We start from the raw sequence: 15404 nt of genomic DNA on the forward strand, positions 1-15404 counted from the left end.
GCATTTAGAGACTTCTATATGTACACTACTTTTCAAACATTTCTGGAAGGCAAGATTTTTTGCTCACCAAGGCTGCATTTATTTGATCTAAAATACAGTAAAAACAGTATTATTGTGAAATATTATATCAATTTAACATATAATTTTCCTATTTTAATATATTTTAAAATGCATTTTATGTTTGTCATGGAAAAGCTGATTTTTCAGCAGACTTTCCTCCAATCTTCAGTGACAAATTATCCTTCAGAAATCATGCTAATATGCTGATCAGAATAAAGATGATACTGCTCAGGAAACATTTCTTATTATTGTTAATGTTGAAAACAGTTATGTGGCTTAATAATTTTTTGGAAACCGTGATACATTTCTTCAGGGTAAATCTCTTTCATTGATCCTCCCCCACTGCAATGGCCGAACCTCCCATATATATCTAAAAATTAACTGGTAGTTTATTCTTCTGGTGTCTCTGAATAATCTACCCTACATCTTTTTACTTCATCGTGACTGGATGGGCCAAGTAGCTGAATACTGAATGGAATTGATATGCAGATGTGGGCAGTCAAATGTTAAAGAAAAACCCTGTGCTCCACAGCTCCATTTAAACTATATTTAAAATGCTATATGATTGTGCATTTGGATATACTTAAGAAAAGCCGTCCTAGTGCTGTAACTCAAGGGCAGGGACTGATACTGTACAGGCAAACTTTAAATCAAATCAAAGTCTCTCCAGATCTGATATACAGCTATTGACACCCACGGACAGCTATTAATACAATAAGCCAGGCTGAGAATCTCTCTCTCCCTCTCTCTCCCACAGGGTCACTCTTAGTGTGGATCAGATTTAATCTCCCATAATGGCTCGTCTGGCACTGACTTCTCATTCTCTTACAGTCCATTCCACTACCTCTCATCTCCTATACACTATTCTATTCTATTCTATTCTATTCTATTCTATTCTATTCTATTCTATTCTATTAAATGACAAATAACACCACAGAAATAGCATAAAAGATAGTTCTTACAACATAAATGCTATAAATTGTCATCATTTACTCAATAGCTTTGTGATGAACAGACTGAAATTCAAATTTTAAGATCTATAGTTCATGAGGCAGCATAAGGTCTATGGTTCATTGAAGCAGCAATGTCCAATTTGTGAACAAAAAAAAATCTTTTGAGTCCGATCTTTTTAATTAATGATTTGATCCATTTGAATGATTTGAACCAAACTGAATGATTCATTGATGAATCAAACTGAATCACTGACTCAATGATCTGACTGAAAGCGTTCTTTTGAGTCATATATTTTCAATTAATCATTTGATCCAGTTTGTAAAACCAAGCTGAATGATTCATTGATGAATCAAACTGAATCACTGACTCAATGATCTGACTGAAAACGTCATATCTTTTCAATTAATCATTTGATCCAGTTCATAAAACCGAGCTGATTGATTCATTTAAGAATTTAATTGTTTCTGTGTTGAGTTCATCTCATTGTCTAAATGATCTGATTGAAAATGTTCTTTTGAGTCATATCTTTTCAATTAATCATTTGATCCAGTTCGTAAAACCGAGCAGAATGATTAATTGATTAATCGAATTGATTCGAACTTGGGTTCAGCTCATTGACTCAATGATCTCAAAACATTCTTTTGAATCAGACCTTTTCAATTAATCATTTGATCCAGTTCATAAAACCGAGCTGAATGATTCATTGATTAATCAAACTGATTATGAGATAGGTTCAGCTCATTGATTCAATGATCTGACTCAAAACATTCTTTTGAGTCAGATCTTTTCAATTAATGATTTGGTCCAGTTCGTAAAACCGATCTGATTGATTTATTGATGAATCTAACTGATTCTGAGTTGGGTTCAGCTCATTGACTCAATGATCCAGTCACAATGGTTAGCAGCCCAGCGGAGGAGAACATTAGCAGTAACTTAACATCAAAAGAAATTCATCTGTTGTAAATTTTTTGGGCCTTTGCACATACTTGCTCCCATATTTTCTTATCTATCTCCAATCCCAGGTTTTGTTTCCACATGGGTAATCCAGATGTAGAGGACTCCTGAGGACCTAATAATAGCATGCATGTAGATACATGTATGAATGCAAGATATATGACCTTCACCTTGTCTTGATTTAGACATTTCTCCTGATTCTGGGTCTTTTAGTCCTTGTCCCCGGGTAGTACATATAAAACTCAAATTTTGCAAGCATATATTTAAAATTTAGCATCTAACAGCATCTTTATCATTTTCTCTCTAGTGATGCATGCTGGAATTCTCCAATTATTTTGATTGCATAAACCCTACCCCATTCTTATAATCGACAAGCTTGCATTCAAATCTGTCTCCATCCAGTCAACAACTGTTGAAATGAACCAAGTCCCCATCCTTCTTTTCGCTAATCCGCTAATCTCTTGGATGTATGTCAAAATATGAAAGAAAGGATCTGACACTACTTCCATTATTCCGCAAATTAAAAAAATTTGCAATGCAAGTGTGCAAAATTCACATGCACAGCTTATGATATTTTTATGATACATTATGCTGTTTTTGTGTCCATGTTGAACTATCCCTTTATATACGCTTACAAGTTACTCTTTTATTAAAATTGCAGATTTATTCTGCATTATGTTAAAATTAAAATGCAAAATGCATCTGTAATATCATGCCTTAGGTAAAACTGTGATGTTTTTGATGATTAACTGATATGCAGCAAGTCCAAGTCCAACAGAGAGATAGAGTACCTATCCCTATAGTCATATTGTTGAAGGGTTCTTTCAGGAAGGCATCGCTGACCCACACAATCCATACACCAGCACGCACACGCACACACACACACACACACACACACACACACACACACACACACACACACACACACACACACACACACACACACACACACCTATCTCTCTAGAGAGTTCCCTAAAGTTTAGGCTCCCTGTATAAACCCCCAGGAGAGTCGCTCTTACTGTAGGACAGTTTTTATGACAAGATCCTTAATTGCGCATACAAGCAAACTACATACACATATGTACACACTCAAAACTTGCTTTTTGTTGTTGTTGTTGTTAAATTGGACACATGAATGTATGAAAATGCTGGAAAGAAATTAACTTTTGGTTCCAATTCAATAAATAAGCAAACAGAGTCAGTGTTGATGCCATTCAGCTCTGCAAAAACAGATCTCTATCTTTCTCTCTACATGCAGTCTGACCTACATAGTGGAGAACTACTGCCTGATGGTGCATGCAGCTGCCACAAGAATCCACACACACACACACACACAAAATCAGATATGCATGCAATGCACCAGACGTGTATTCATGCTTAAAATCCACATGATTCATTCAACTTTTTCATCACTGTTGTGATTCCTTCAAACATAAAACATTCTGTCACCTATATACAGTATAATATATATATATATATATATATTATATATATGCATATATATATGCATCACATTTACACACTAAAAAAGTAAGCAGCACAAATGTTTTCAACTTTGATAATAATAAATAATAATAATTGTTTCTTGAGCAATAAATCAGCATATCTGAATGATTTCTTAAGGATCATGTGACACTGAAGACTGGAGTAATTGCTGCTGAAAATTCAGATTTGCCATCACAGGAATAAATTGAATTTTAAAATATATTACAACAGGAATAATATTTCACAATATTACAGTCATTTTTTTATCAAATAAATGCAGCCTTGGTGAGCATTAAAGATTTGCATAAAGATCTTACCGACAAACAGGCCTATAAATGGCCTGGCCTAAGGATCTCTGAACTTTTTCACTTTAAATCTTTGTATAATTACTTGGTGTATGAAATATGATTTTTTTTTTCAACAAGAGGCCCGCTAGGAAAAGTCCCTGTGTTCCCCAGTGGTCAGTTCATCCCTGAATACTGCACAAATGACCTTTTTTAGAGCACCAGGTTGTACTGACATTAAAGTGTAGAAATCTGTTGTGTCTGTGAACACGTGCCATGTCATAAATCATCTTGCCCTTGGAGATCATGGTGTCTTTATCAATACAGTCATGTGTATGCCACACACAAAGCTGTGGAAAAGGTCAATTAAGATGACTGAAGATCAAACTTTCATACAATGTTAATGCTGACTGCAAAAATAAATTATTAATTACATTATTATTGTGTGAAATCTAGCATGATTTATGCTGATTAGAGCAATATGAATGTCAAGGTCAAAAAATGCAAAGACAGTACAATGATTTTACTGTTAGTTAAATGAGAGAAAAAACTGAATGTTTTAATAAAAATCAATCCCGAAGCATGTCCATATACAAACACCCATATGAGACAATATTGAGAAATAATTGGCAAAAATGTGGAATACTGCTGTTGCTTTGCATTGCATGGATAAGCCAAGAGCAAAAAATGACTGATGTGTGTAAGTTGACAGACCATCATTTTCTCATAAATAAAATATATGGAATTCTTGGCATTGTTTGAAAGAGAAATGAAATGTGGAAATCCATCAATTCTACAGCAACAAGAGACCTGCTTAGCTATATTTAAAGAGGATATGAGAGTACAGGGGATTGTGGACCAATGCAAATGGAGAACAGAACTGAGAGAGACATCCATGAAAACCGGATGAGGGATTTAGTACAGTTCCAGATGAGAAACGGGGATCCTCACCCTACTCAGAAAGGAGAGAGAGAGGGAGGAAAAGAATAGGCGATTAAGAGAGAGAAATTGAGAAAGCACACAGTGCGCTCGGGGTGAAACTGACTCATCCAGCACTCACAGGGACAGCATGTACCATTTCTTCACTTCCATGTCTACTCTGAAGGTGATCTCTTGTTCTCACCAGTGCATGGACAAATGTGTTGCTTCCATTGCTGTATAATCCTAACTTAAGGTGCGGTCACAATAGTGTAGTGATTTATGAATCAATGCACACAAAAATCACTTTCAAACCTAGCAGCTTTCTGTTGTTCAGTGCAGTGAATTCATCTGACCAACTTGAACCTAGTGCGATTCATTCACACTTACACGTCTTTCACATTCACAGATATTCCTATTGAAATGACTGGATTTTACCTGCAACAATTAACCGAAGAACGGTAAATATGACCACACCTTTAGGTGGCTAATTAGGAATGCTCTGATCGATAATCACATTCTATGACTTGATCGGTAGTCACTTAATTTGGCCGATCTCACAAACCGAGACAGCCATAACATTGTTAACAGTAGACAGATGAGGCTTTTGCACCACATTCTGCTTTGTAATTTCGCGAAACATTAGTAAACCAAATCGCACATCTTTGTTTAGAGTAGGCTGTCTCGATTCAAATGAGCCCATACACAACATAAGATATGTAGATCTTGAGAAAATCCTCACAGAGTGACACGACATGCTGCTTGCCTAAAGCTATACGACTTCCGGGATTTAATCGTGTCGTTATCATGATTTCCAACATCATTTGTAAAGTTCAACCAATGGAAACTGGTGCTGTGCCCAAAATTACCCTCTATACCCTTAAATAGGGCACTACTTGAAGGGATAGCCATTTGTAGTGGTATTCAAAACCACAGTGAATGTTATCGAGTGCAATCATTCAATCCAAAATGCACCACAATAACGAGTGTACAAGTGACGTACTGTACACTCAACGCCTCGAGAATACCCATAAATGCACCATGAGGGTTGTGGCGAATGAATTCCTGCATCTCACCAGAAGATAGCACCGGCAGCCGTGTCAGCACTCAGTGTCTGAATTTGCTCACTTGTTTTCATTCACTCCTTCAAGTGGACTATATTAGTAATGTAGGGAATAGAGACTGAAGGCATATGGGACGATTTCGAACACAGCTTGGATCTCGGGTATGGTGGGTAGGAACTTTGTGTAGAGAACAACCAGACACTGCTTTACAGCTGGAGCACGCTTGGATTGGATTGGTCGCTCAGATTGACAGGTCTTGATTTACCCTGTGCCATAGAATAGGAGCACACAGCTGAAACGCCGCTGGAAGATCATCACTCATCAACCAGGATCTTATAACAAGGCCGTCGCTAGCAGGGTGAAAGGTGGTGACGATTCTATGATTCTAGGGGCCCCCAGTCATAGGATGACAATCAGTAGTCAGCTGCAAAAATCCTGATTGGAGCACCCCTAAACAAAGGCTAAGCATTCCTGTAGTTCAAACAGTTGAGTATGGCTTATGATTCCCAGGGAATTAATGATAAAATGTAGACCCTAAATGCAATATTAAGTCACTTTGGATAACAGTATTTGCAAAATGCATAAATGTACACTAAAGGTTTGCGTGGCAGTCGATTGTTAAATATGTAAAATATGTAAAAACAGTTTACAATTTATACAAAAGTTCAATATGCAAGAAGTTAATATTGAGTGACATACACTTTAGACAAAATTTTGCTAGTTACTTTGTGCTGATGCTCCGCAAACCCATATAGCTCCAAACAAAGCTACTGTTGAACCTTCAGTTTGGCTGAACCTTCAGTTTAATTAATGATTCAATGACTCAGTCATTAAGACTTGTTTAATTCCTGAATGAACCAGCAATTTTAAAGAATCACTGATTAACTCATTTCATTCATGAACGCATAAGCATTTTTGAACAAATCAGTTGAGTGAATTAGCTGAAATAATGACTCACTTATAAAGGCAATCACTTGTCACCTACTGACGTAACAATGTGACCTGCAGAAAGTGTCACTGAAATATCTATCCATGCATTTTCCCACTATCCCAGTGTCTCAGGCAGGGAAACACACTGGATGAATGGCCAGTCCATCACAGGGGTCACAGAAAAATCTGCATCACTAATGCACAAACTGAAAGTCTGTCTGGAATGAGCGAAAACAGACAAACAGATGATACAAACAGAGAAAGTCCCAGTGCTATTGGGCTGTTACATCAGCACTCTTGGAACACTGCTCAATCAGATTCAAGGACCAGAACTGCAGACCTATCTATCTAACCAGAAAACAGAAAACACGGGGGAACAGAACTAAGAATTTGAACTGGCATCATCTGCTTGAGCAAGACAATGTGTACCACAATGTTGTACACCTCTCTCTCTCTCTTTAATATTCACTGCGGTTATGCAAGACTAATTTCATTATTTTTTCAACACCACTGCGTTCTATGATTTGGCACTTCAGACTGAAACTTAATCAATTCTTAACTCACAGCAGGAAGGTGACAATAAACAGAGCAAACACATAGACCTCACTGGAGCCGAGACATTTCCTCCAACCATCAACATTCCCAGACAGACTTCATTCTTCTCAATTCAGTGGACACAAATAAAGAGACACTGAGGGTATACTTGTGTGCGTTGCTTGTTTAAAATGGTGCAGATTAGCAGCACTACATTCCGTAATTTGCAGTCATACAAGGAAGAGATTTGCATGCAAGTATCACACTCACTCTTCTGTGGACATCACTGTGAGTGTTCATGCATAACCAGCAAGTCAAATACAGAGAGTATGTGCTGCCAACTCTCTATGCTATGTTCACAACTTCACACAGTCAGTGTTTGGGAATGACAAACATATTTAGAAATAGGTGTGACTCTTCAGGATGCAAAGTATGCTGCTGCTGCTGCATGAATTGGCATACAAAAATCCTGCAGCAGATCTAGAAGTGTGGAGCTGGTGGAGGTGGAGGGTTTCTGAGGAACTACAGGAGCAGCTTACAGCAAACACTGATCCTAGCGGTGCGGGGCGAGATGATCAAAATCCTATATCATTATATGAGTAAATGTATTTCACGATAACGATATATACAGTAATCACAATATAGTTATTTTTTGCTTTAAATAAGTTAATACCAATTTCATTATCACAAAAAAATAATACTAGCCTAACTAACAACAAGTTAGTACAAAAAAATCTCAAGCTTACTGAAGAAAAGTTAGCAGTCAGTGATAAAATATTTATAAGTAATTGGACAAAAAACTACAATAGACCAATGACAAATTAAATTGACCTCCCTGTAAAAATTCAAGCACTGGAAATAAGAAATACTACATAAATTGTATCAAGTATTCAAACGCACCAAAAACAATGCATAGTCTTCACTGTGTAAAAGCTGAATTAACATGAACAGCTTTATATTATATAGTGTCCGGCATTTTTTTGTGTTTTATATAAGACACAGAAAGAACATGAACAAAGAAACAAAGTAAAACAAACCAAACAAATACAATAAAACAAAGATACAAATGAAATAAAGTGCTTTCATTTGTTTATGTGTTAAGCTAAGTAATATAAGCCTAGCCTATAAAAGAAATATAAGTAAAGTAACCAAATGTAAAAAAACACCATGGTTTTCACAGTATAAATGAATAGATTAATGCTTATTAAAGCTAACTATATTCAGAAGAGGAGCTGAGTGATTTTCTCTTTGCATTTTGTTGTTTGATGGTATAATTGTCAGAAGGTGACTGCTGTCACTTTAAAACAATAGATATTAACACACATCGGATTTTCTCCCAGCTGTTCATGTACACTTACGATATAAACTACGTTTAAGTAGCTAAACACGCTCCAATCCGGTCATTTTTAACATATTTTAGTGTGTATTTTATCATTTGGACGTGCACCTGAAGCCCAAAGTGTAATTTGTTTGTCTATTTGCGATCCGTTTTGGAGAGCGCGCGCACACACACACACACACAAAATTCAGCCTGAGGAAAAGCGTCTCTTACGCGTATTATTGTGCTTTCAATGTTTCAAAACATTGATAATAATTATCAAACATTTAATGCAATTCAGCAACAGTAAAGACAGCATTTTACAACAATCACCGGTTGTGCCAAAAATTTATCCCCGGGGCCAATTTGATACCGGGTTTCGGTACCCATCCCTACTGTTCACACACAATGAGACGCCAAAAATAACTGTTTTGCACTGTATGAGGAGTGGCTTTATGTGTGTGCACTAAAAAAATAGTCTCTAAGACTAGTACTAAAATGAGTTCTCTTTCGCTACTTATTGCACTAACAGTTTAAAATCACTTGTTTTTAAACCGCAAGGCTTAAAAACGCAATCAAATGATAAGCTTTTGTGACGGCACAGCATGGCAATGTCGCATGACCATAACCGTGATAGAGTCGATAATCCTAAATCTACCAGTTGACAAATATCGCCCACCCCAAACTGTACCAGACTATTTAAACGTTGAGCAAGCAATCTCATTGGATGCACAATCAGCAGAGGCCAATCAATGCATGTCATGTAGGAAATTATGTGACTTTTGTATATAGTATATTAAAAATCATAATTTAAGCATAGATCCCTTTCAACTAAATGAAAGTTGAACAACACTGAACTATAATTTCTCGTAGTCACTGGAAGAAGACCCAGGACTATCACTGATGCCACTCTTTATAACCAAACTGTGTGAACACTGTTTAACCAACATGTGATTAACCTTCTGACAACTTATATTGGATGAAGTCATTGGTCTCTCATCCTCTTTTCTCTTCAGATGGTTGTTCCTGTTCTTTTCTTATGTCTCACCTAACACTAACAGCCTCTGCCCTCCCCTCTGTTCTCACCCTGAAATGGCTTCCCAGGCACCTGCCAGAGACAGCTGGCCACGACAACTTAACAAAACCATCCATCAAGGGCAAATACATCAGCAGGATTACAGGAGGGCATATAAAATCCTTTATGTGGCATTAGGGAAATATTCTTATATAATGCATGGTCTTTTGCAGTGACATAATACTCACTACACTGCAACAATTACATAAGAACTACATCCCCCTGACCCTAAAATACATGAAACACACCTACCCCAGAAACTAAATTTGCAACAGAATACTAGCTGACTACCTACGCTGCCTACTATTTAAAAATGAAATGTGAAGTTTATTCCACAAATTATATATGAACTCACTATGTCACATGTGAATGTTGTGAATGGTATCATCTTATGGAATAGTTAGGTTGCATTTATTTTGTTTTGTCTAATAATGTGTCTCAACCTTTGACAGTCCAATCAATACTTTTGAATTTTAAATGGAATGACAGGAAAAGGAAATTACTCACACAACATTAATCCTCACACATTTCTGAATGGTACATAAGCCTACAAACCACAAATGCATTACAATAAGCTGCTATAAATGACAGTAGTCACTATAAAAACAACTGAAATTTTCAAATGACACATTCATAACCTAATGTTCTTAAAAGATAATCTACAACCAATTGTCACAATAGTCTACTTGTCGATGTGCGCAACAGCTCAGAGCTAAGCCAGATATTTTTGTTAATAAACATTCGACACAGTCTCTGCATGGATCCTGTCTAAACAATGAGCTGACAAGAAATGCATTTTTGTTGCTTGTCTTTTTGTTTCTTGTCATGATTGTGGCAGCTTGTGAATCAGGCACACTCACACTACAAGCTTTAGACGCTGTGATTTGATTGGCTGAGAGGTGTAGCTGTAGTTGACACAACATGTTGTTTAAAGCAATACATCAAGCAGATCCACTAACCGTACTATATCGTTATCCAGGAAATGCTGCAGTTATAATTAATCAGCAGTAAAGTGTAATAGTATTTATTAGCCTCTGTGTCTTATGAAGGAGTGTTATAAATATATCTGAGATTTTACATGCCTATTGACAATCCTGAATATACTTTGAGGTAACACTGAATGGTGCACTTAAACAGCAGAATGTATGACTAAATTTACAGTCTTGGCTTATTAGTATTAGTATTAGTATTATGACCTTATGAATACTCTCTATGTTTTGACATAACTTACAGCTTCTGGCAGCTCCTTTTTTTTCAAAGAGCGAGTTTGTCATGGTATTATGTTGATGGCTCTGTCTGCCTTCATAGAAATGTTTTGTAAGGTAACCTAAAAAGACAAAATATTTTCTACTTGACTGAATTAACTTGAATGTATTACTGTAGGTTACACCAAAGAACATAATTTTTAAGGGTCATGTCAGCTAAAAAATAGTTGGTTTGTGACATAAATATGAACACACGATAGAACAATGCTTATAGCAAAGCCTGAGCAATTAAGCTTGCTTAAAGAAGCCATCTTATGCCCTTTTACAAAATCTTGACATTGTTTTTGGGGTATACTAGAATAGGTTTTCATGATTGAATATTATTAAAAAAACATTATTTTACATTGTTGCACCTCTCTTCCCAATATGTCAGTAACGCTGTGTTTAGTTCCTGTCTCTATGAAGCCCCTGCTTCTGAAAAGCACAATGTGCTCTGATTGGTCAGCTGGACTAATGTATCGAGATTGAACCAATTTGATATTGTTTCGGAAATGTCACGCTCCTTACCATAAATGTGAGCAACGCACTACTAACGCAACTCAACCAAGTCTTAGCCCCTTTTTCACGTATGCCTTGGGTTGGAATTATTTAAGTGGGGGACTTTGTGTCGTGTACATTCCCAAAGGAAAACTCAAGACTACAATGAAGGCATTTTAGGGAGTTGAAAAACAGTGCTTAATGATATTAATGAATCAAACAGCAACATTACACACTAAAGAAATTTGAAAATGTAAAAAAGCATAATAGGTCCTCTTTAAGAACAAATAGTTCTCTCTTGTTCTGTTAGAGTGTGTGATTGGTTTTTGAGGACAGCTAGTGCTCTAGATGTTACTAATTTAGGGTGGTCCTGTTATGTTTTAATGTCTTCATGTGTCTGCGGCTGTTAAAACAGGTCTATGCCATCTGGCCTGATGTTCATTTGACCTGAGACTTCACCACAAGGACAAGCAGCCATCACTGTACACTCTTTCATCTTTTCTGCATATTCAGAGGATATATTTTCCCATCTTTCTGTGCTCTTCTTTTTACATTTCTCATGGTAAACAAAATGCAGTATATAAAATTAATCCACTCATCTCTTATTAATAACATTAATATATTTTGTATAATAAAACCTCTTGGACCAATGATATCTTTGACACATTTCATAATCATGTATAGTTTGGAGCTGTGATGTGATAGGCTCCTCATGTAGTACCTCTAAAGTCAATAAACAATCAATTTTCTTCTGCCTTGAATCCAATTTCTCAACTAATCTAGTCCAGCCTTCTTCCTTGCTAACAAATGCCAAAGATCACCAGTGTCATAATGCAATCAGAAATCCCAAACCTCATTATCCACTGAGAGAAAACGCCTAGGGTCCGGTGTGTTACATCACTATGACAGTGATGTAACTGCACTGTCATAGTGACTGTCATTATAATGAACATTATCATTAAAACTGCTGAAGTTTGATACTGGTAACAACATGATGACACTCTGTTTATCAAACCTAGCTATCCATAAGAGAAGTCAGCATTTCACACAGTGCAGCTTGGGTGTTAACTGACAAATCATTACACAAAAGAATGATACTCTCTCCACTGAAAGTACAGCTGATAATCTTTGAATTGTAAGATTTCAAATGCTGTCATATAGGGCTCCTGCTATAAAAGACAGTAGTCTGTTAGAATAGGAACCGTGAAGCAGCCGACAGTGGCGTCTTTTAAAAAGAGCAGCATTTACAAACGCTAAAAAGCGGTGGATGGAAGATGCCGTGATCGGAGCTGTGTTTGTTGTGTGTTGTGGGTTTTGTTATAACGGAGATGGAATGTAAATGTATAATATACGCGACTGAAAGAGCAAAAAGTGGGGCTAAGAGACAAAATCTAATATGACAACTTTCAGTATTACATATTATCGAGGCGGAGAAAAGAACATAACCCTGCAGACAACAGGAAAATGCCGTTATCACTGTTTTCCGTGTGTGAAGTATGTTCACACAGCTTTTTAAATATGCCGGGTGCCAGTGTCTGACATGCGTTTGACCAATTGGGTATCCAATAGAATAGTTCTACCCAATGCCCAATAGTTCTACCCAACTACACAATAGTTCTAGGAACTATGAAAAGGTTCCTCCAGTGTGAAAGCCCCTATTTACAACCAACCATGTTTTCTATGTCAATATGATTGCAAGAAAATTATGCTTTTTGATGCATAGATTTTCAAAGAATGCAAAACTGTAATATTTTAAGTGGGTTAAAGATATGATCCACTCATATTAAAAAAATAAAAAATAAATCTGGATTAGACAAGATAATTATAAGTAACATGATTACGAAAAAATATATGCAAAGCATCTGTGTAAACAGTATAATACAGACTATTTCATTTAATATTGCATATTATTGGAAATATTGTGATTTTGTTTTATTAAACTTATAAAACAAAACGTTAAAATAAAAACATTTAGACTGTAAAAGGTTGAAATAATTGCTATTTCTTTCTTTCTTACTTTACCATGTTAACATAGTGAGTTCCATTTTAAACAATCAACCATGGTGTCAATGAAGTGGTACTTGGTATTTATTCTATATAAAGTTATTTCAATGTAACTACATGCATTTAATAATTTAACAATATTGAATGTATTTGAGTTTTAAGAGAGAACTGTGTCTACTTTGTATTCCTCTGAAAATGAGAATGACAGAACAAGACTGTTTTGGGACAGTTTTATCTGGTGAGCTACCAAGCATGAATTTTATGTCCAAATAGGCATTAGCACCACTGCAGTACTGTCCCTACCCCCTGATGGGAGGAAGAGAGAGAGAAAATTCAGGGCAGCATTGGACTTTGAAGGAAGCGAGGCAGAGAGAGAGAAAGAGAGAGAGAGAGAAACCCTTTGAAAAGAAGCAAAAGCTATAATGCAGCAGTCTGCAGCCAGCTCCACTCATGTCTACACAAAACAGATCAGTCCGTGAGTGACAGAGGGCCCAGAATGGGTGTACATTCATAATGCATGCAATCACAGACTGTTTCAGAACCATGGAGAGCTCCGCTGATACTAGCAGCTCAATCAGCATCAATTTCAGCACCACGGACAGAGTCTCTGCTAGAACCACTGCAATCCGATCATGACACTTGTACTACGGTGCAATTAATAAGGGAGCTGCTCGTTTAACTGCCTCAACAGATGCCATTTGTAACATATGAGTGCATAAAACACACGCATGCACAAAAACGTTTCGCCACTCATAATGAGTGCAGGTTCTGCTGTACTGCAGGGGGTTGATAAGAATGCATGCGAGAGGAGGTCAGGTACAAGCTAATTTAATTCCTCCTCACAGGCTGCAGCTGTACCTGTAGGCACGAAGCTCTATTAGAAACTGAGATCTTGCATCTGAGACCCCCTTTCCCTTTTTAAGAGGTTACGACATGAAATGCACCGAAGGTCTGCTTTTGTTAAGACGCTCCAATTATTCCAATTATTCTCGAGGATCTAAGACACAGGGAGCCAAATCCACTGCCTGTGGAAACAAAATAAGATTAAGCAACAAACAGATAGACAGAAAAAGAGCTTGATTGAGGCAGGTTGTGTCGACCCCTATATTGCAAAAAAAAAGAAAAAAAAAGAAAAGAAAAAGTAAAAATGGAAGTAAAGTACTGGTAAATTTCAGCCAGGAGCATTTGTTAATGTTAACCCTACAACACAACAAAATGCACTGCAACATTCAAAATAAACACCTGTGAAAAAATTCCTTCATATTAACACTGTACATTAGGCCTATCTTTACAGACTTTTCTTAGAGTGCAAGGAGGTGACAACACTGGACCATCCACACACACACACACACTGCTGTCTGTACTTCCTCAGACAGAAACAGAAAGCATTATCATTCTCCTCACAGCAACCTTGCAGCACGAGCCTTTGCCAAAGCTGCATACACACCAACACACACACTCAAGAATTCCCAATCATATCATTCCTTCAAAGCTTTCCTCTTTTCTTTTTCTACACATACACACACACAATCATTGATTATGATAGTACAAGATTATTTGCACCCCTATACTGACGTCTCATCTCCCCCACACACACACTCACAAGCAGTTATTAGTCATTGGTGCATGTTTGGTCTCTATTACACACACACTACAGCTTGAACTGGTATCATAACCAGTGACCGGTAAAAAGACACATTTGCTCATCATCTGCGCACACACACTCCCAATTGCAGGATCAGACCACTCACCCTGACTGTTGGGTCCCCCATCTCCCTCTTCGCATTCAGTGAGGTTGTTGAGCATTTTGGAAGATCGAGCACAGATCCCCTGCTAATGCTAACACTGCTGCTGTGTCCACCAGCCTCACGCAAGCACACACACGGATGGAGGAGGAGAAGGCTAGTGGTTCTCTGCCTCTCTCCTCTCAAGAAAGCAAGCAGTGCTGTGCTTCAGCAGACTGGAGTCCTCTCTTGCCGTTTGCTGCCTTGCGTATTGACTCTCTCTCTCTCTCTAGGAGGAGGGGTTGGGGGGACAGAGAGGCTGCAGGGACGTAAATGATGGAATGCTTAAGAGCACTTT

The 15404-nt window shown here is 37.3% G+C and overlaps 1 protein-coding gene across 2 annotated transcripts in view; it reads right to left on the reverse strand.

Moving 5' to 3' along the window:
- The window catches only part of slc12a5b (solute carrier family 12 member 5b), a 58255-nt gene extending 43127 nt beyond the window's left edge, over positions 1 to 15128 (reverse strand). For both annotated transcript variants that reach the window (XM_067393971.1, XM_067393970.1), the window contains exon 1: positions 15074 to 15128. In XM_067393971.1, the coding sequence (XP_067250072.1) occupies positions 15074 to 15128 (55 nt within the window). The remainder of the gene's footprint in view (positions 1 to 15073) is intronic.
- Between the last annotated feature and the right edge of the window lie 276 nt (positions 15129 to 15404).

This window comes from Chanodichthys erythropterus, chromosome 9 (genome assembly GCF_024489055.1).
Source record: "Chanodichthys erythropterus isolate Z2021 chromosome 9, ASM2448905v1, whole genome shotgun sequence".
In the NCBI taxonomy this organism is placed as follows: Eukaryota; Metazoa; Chordata; class Actinopteri; order Cypriniformes; family Xenocyprididae; genus Chanodichthys; species Chanodichthys erythropterus.